General features: G+C 35.3%; 2 protein-coding genes across 2 annotated transcripts; one reads left to right on the top strand and one right to left on the bottom strand.

Moving 5' to 3' along the window:
• The first annotated feature begins 332 nt into the window (after nucleotides 1-332).
• On the top strand, nucleotides 333-1725 carry LOC118752966 (omega-amidase NIT2-like). Its single transcript, XM_036487813.1, has 4 exons — nucleotides 333-442; nucleotides 530-1036; nucleotides 1085-1318; nucleotides 1391-1725. Exons 1-4 carry the CDS (start codon nucleotides 424-426, stop codon nucleotides 1483-1485), a joined length of 855 nt encoding a protein of 284 aa, XP_036343706.1. The 5' UTR covers nucleotides 333-423; the 3' UTR covers nucleotides 1486-1725.
• Nucleotides 1726-3430: 1705 nt separating this feature from the next.
• LOC118752967 lies at nucleotides 3431-5004 on the bottom strand (the record flags this gene model as incomplete). The annotated part of the gene is given in 2 exon segments (XM_036487814.1): nucleotides 3431-4151; nucleotides 4223-5004. Coding segments are annotated over 2 exon segments (1269 nt in total). The 3' UTR covers nucleotides 3431-3662.
• Nucleotides 5005-5091: the final 87 nt, after the last annotated feature.

Raw genomic sequence — 5091 nt, forward strand, 5'->3', positions numbered from 1 at the left:
AAAAATGGAAATAAACAACGAAATATTTGAATATGTATAGATTTTAGTAATTATTTACTGATATTTCAGCCAAATCAGTGTAGTACCAATGACATATAAACAAACCGTCTGACGTTTTTACAGGAAATAGTGCTTTTTGCGTTCCTATGCACTTCTGCATCTGTTCTCCTTTTACTCTCATTTGAGAGCGTAAAATTGTAGTTTGACAGTTCCACAGGTTTTAGTCCGAAGTTCAAAGGAACAGACTAGATGTACTAATTGGTCTTACAATACAGCCGATAGTATCGATAGTTTTAAAACATCGATATTATTTTTTTAAAACAAAAACCATCGATATATCGATAGTCGTCGATATTTTTCCACCTCTTCTAGTATTGATAACACCACAGTATTCGATAACACGGATAAGAAAATTTATGGAAAATGACCGCTCTACCAAAACGTGAGTCGCTTTTTACAACGCTTTTTTTATTTTTAGTTATCTTTTGACAATGTAACATTTTGAATCATTATTCTACTACTCTCGAAGTTATGCGCCTGGGAGTGATTCAGCTGAAGGTTGGCAAGGACAAAATTTCAAATGTTGAAAATGCCGTAGCGAAGATTGGGCAAGTGGTCCACGAATATAAACCTCGTCTGGTGACTTTGCCCGAATGCTTCAATTGTCCCTATGGTACTAAATACTTTAGAGAGTATTCCGAAACGATACCCGGCGGTTATACCTCGCAACAGTTATCGGCCGCCGCAAAATCTTACGGCATTTACATAGTTGGTGGCTCTATTCCGGAAATGGGTGAAAAAGATGATATTTACAATACCTGCACTGTATGGGACCCTAGTGGAAATTTGATTGCAAAATATCGTAAAATGCACCTCTTCGATATTGACGTTAAAGGGGGAATATGCTTTAAGGAATCCGAGACTCTAACTGCTGGTTCAAATTTTACTGTGATAGAAGTAGATGGTCATAAAATTGGTATTGGCATATGTTACGATATGAGATTTGAAGAACTGGCAAGAGTATACCGCAACAAAGGTATTATTTTAAAGTAGAAAACATATTTTTAAATTTGTTTAATTAAAGGTTGCGAGATGATTATCTACCCTGGTGCATTTAATATGACGACTGGACCCTTACATTGGGAATTGTTGCAACGCTCACGTGCAAACGATAATCAGTTATATGTTGTAACCAATTCACCTGCTCGTGATAAGGACGCTGAATACATAGCTTGGGGCTATTCAATGGTGGTGGATCCATGGGCAAAGGTTCTAAAAAGCGCTTCTGATGGCGAAGATGTAATTTCTATAGATATTGGTAAGTTACTACATTTACTTAATTCAAACATACAAATGTATGTAAATATTCGTAAATTATACATATTTTCAGATTTCTCAGTTGTAGAACAAGTTCGTGCCCAAATTCCTACTTTCAGACAACGTCGATTGGATCTATATAAAACGGAAATTGTGAATCAGGATTAGTAACTAAGGCTTTTGTGTTTTTAAACCGGATGCACATATCATCATTGCAAGACATTATTTGACGTCTTCGAAAATGGCTGCATTTCTTTATTTATTCTGAACGTTTGGAATAAACTTTTTTGTTTACTTATTGTTTAGAACGTTCCTGATATGTTAACGTGTATTTCAAACACATTCTGTTTATTCTGGCTGTGAAAAGGGATTCTAGAATGTATAAAGAAACGCAACGCAACCAATGTTTTTTAACATTTCTTTAGTTGGCCTTCGGATACACAATATACCAAAATTAAAGGGCATACATATCTTGAATGGTGCAAGATTTATTAGTTAATTTAGAACAGTTCCCTTGGGTTATGTATATAAGATTTTTGCATCCCCTGTAAAATTTCAGCTGCCCAAAAGTTGGTAGATTACTCAGTGCTGACTTAATCGAATTTAAAATCAACTACTACATAAAAAATGACTATGTTTATTAAAAACCTTTACATTACAATAATGAAGAAAATTGCATTTGAAGAACTTTAGTAGGCACAAAGTTTTATAGCTGTTATGTAAAGAAACAAAAATGTTAGACACGGCCTTTCTATTTTAAGGTAACGACATGTTCAATATAAAACTTCTAATTTTTTATTCAAAACTAAGCAATCGACAATTTATGTACATACCCTGCAAACCAAAGTTCCCGAAATCTTAAGGAAATCGTTAGGAGTATCTCATTTATGTAACGATTTTTTTACGAATTTTCAAAGAAAATTATATGAAGTGGTTGACACGAGCTCGTAAAAAAATTCCTGTACGAAAAATAAAGAAAATTCTGGAAAAATTCTGAAAGATATTCTTCACATAGCAGCATTATTTTCGTAAAAGAATGGAAGTGTGCGTAATTTATTTCATTTTAGAAAATTCGGCAACAAATCGAATTAAATCTTAACGAATTCTTTAAAATTTCTATTCAATGTAGAATACTCTGAAAAAATGGTTTGCAGGGAACATTGTAGTAGCCTATGCATATACATATATACATATTTATAATTATCACTTACGGCCAAGGCACATTAAACAGGTAGTATCAGTAGAGCAAAAACAACATTTGCGTGTATTTTGTTGTTGCTTCTGGTATCGAAAGAGTCAACAACTGTTCTGAATTTTTTCTTCTAAATCAAAGCGTGCCATGTGAAATACAAAAAATTATAAAAAATAAAAAATTGAAATTGGAAAAAATAAAAATTGATGCAACTTTCTTTCCTAGTAAATTTGTTTGCTTCTCGAAGCATTGATCCATCCTTTGCAAGGCCCAGTAATCAGCGGTCGTGCTGCCGAGTTGGGCGAACGTTCCAAAAGCTGCTATTCAATCGCTTGTTTTGTATGGAAAAAGGTTTCACAAGCAAATGGATTTTAACAACTTATAATTTTCGTGAGAAAAAATTAAAAATATTTGACATTTTCGAGACCAAATAATTTGAAAATAAATCAAATCAGCTGCTCTACTGATACTACCTGTTCAATGTACCTTGCTTACGGCATTTAGTGAAAATTTGGATTTAAAGTACACTTTCTAACCTGAGGGTATCTCTCTCACTCTGAAGGTTGTACCGGTAAATGGGCTTGCACAACCAAAATTTTTTAACGCAAATTTTTTTGAGAATAAACGACGTAAAAAAATTACTTTATTCTTTTGATTTCACACACAAGTCCAAATTTTTATTCAAGCCCAGTTTCAGACCAACATCGAAATAAACCGTAAAAAAAAGATGTTTCTAATAGCGGTCGTCCCTCCGCATGCCCTGGCAAACTACCGAGTGTATTCTACCATGAAAAACAGTATCTCATAAAAAAATACAATCGCCGTTCGGAGTCGGCTTAAAGCTGTACGACCCTCTCCTTTGTGTGACATCAAGGCGCACACCACAAATCGAAGGCGAAGCTCAGCCAAACACTAAAATATTGTGTAAGCGCCAATCATTTATTATTATATATACAACTGTAGACTTTCTAAATACCTTTACAACGATGTATCTTTTATAGAAATCGGACAAATAAAGAAGTTACAGAAAAAGAGGCTTAGCTGTTTTTAAACGGGGCAGGGAAAAATATTTGTCGTTCAACCAAAATCGACTCGTGTAAATGGCAATTGAACCGTAAAATGTAAATGCCCCCAACTACAACACTTGACACAACTATCGGACACTGGAACCTAATCCATACGGCCGCTGAGCTTGGTCAAACAGAGCTTTTATTGCATCATCGGTAGCCAATAAAGGTTGGCTAACAAATTCCAGGGCGTGTACAGCATATTTCTCCGCTTCGCATAATGGATTTTTACTAGTACTTAAAATATCCATGCCATCTTCGGGGATACCTACACCTGAATGTAGTACCATCTGCTGCAAAATATTTAAATTTTCTACACTGAGGCTTATTACGTCAGTTGCTGGAAGGTTTAGGTAGCGTATCTTTGCCATAAATTTCAAATTACGAAGGATTTCCAATTGCATTTCTCGAATCTGATGTATTGCGTGTAGTAAACGTTTAGTAGATTCCTCCATCGTTTGAGTTTTTTGAGTAAGATCTGCTTTCCAGCGTGCCAACTCTTCTACCATAACGCTACTTGCCAGAAATTTTGATCGCCATACTTCGCATTGGCCCGCAAGGAATTCAATTTGTTCCTTAAGGAGACAAGAAAGGATACGTAAACATTATGGCTGGTTAAATAAATATATTTCACAAGGAAATTTACCGCGTGAGTAGTTAAGTTTTTGGCTGTGTCTAGCAAGGCGCGCGCTAACTGGAGCTTATCCTCCGTCAGCACATTGACATGTGTTTGCAAATCTTCACCTACAGACGCTACTAACAAATTTTTTAGTTCAGAGTTGACTTGAACTTGAAATCTAAACTGCGCCTGATAGTAATCACGCTCCTCTTTAGTTTTTCTAAGTTCGTCTTCCAATTTCACATTAATTACATCCTTATTCTTTCGCTCCTTACAAGATTTTGGATCCATTTCCTGTGCACGCAATGTACACATTTGGCTGACAAGCACACCAATGTCTAAATTGTTATTTTTTTTTAATGTCATCATCCTTTCGGGGCTTTTGGTACATGGAACCATTAAATTGGTAGCACCTGGATACGGTTCATATGGTATAAACTTTGGAGGTTTAACTTTTTTATGCTCAGTTATACGAACTGGCGTAGCAACTAAACGTGGTCTCATTTGAACAAGTTCACCTTTAGGTACGATGGGTGCGATATTGCGTTTCCCCCCATCGGATCGGCGATACAATAAATGTAAACCCGGTAATGGTAATGAACTATTTGCATCTGTTGCGTTACTAGCCGCATTTTTCCTGTGAATATTTTCTTTTATATTAGCAACAGTTGGATAACGTGTAACATTACGATGGTCATCATTCTCTCTTTTGCTTCTATGTTCCAATTTTGTCGAACTGGACTTTTCTTCTTCCATACCATCTCCGCTCGTGCGACTTCTCTCCAAATCGAAAACTTGAGCCTCCATTCCTATAAATTAATTTTTTTTTTAAGAAAAAATTACTTAATAAACAATTGTCTCCCGTGATAATACAATTAAAAAGGTTGTAAATATCT

Source organism: Rhagoletis pomonella, unplaced genomic scaffold, assembly GCF_013731165.1.
Source record: "Rhagoletis pomonella isolate Grant_MI unplaced genomic scaffold, Rhpom_1.0 Rhpom_scaffold_02009, whole genome shotgun sequence".
Taxonomy (NCBI): domain Eukaryota; kingdom Metazoa; phylum Arthropoda; class Insecta; order Diptera; family Tephritidae; genus Rhagoletis; species Rhagoletis pomonella.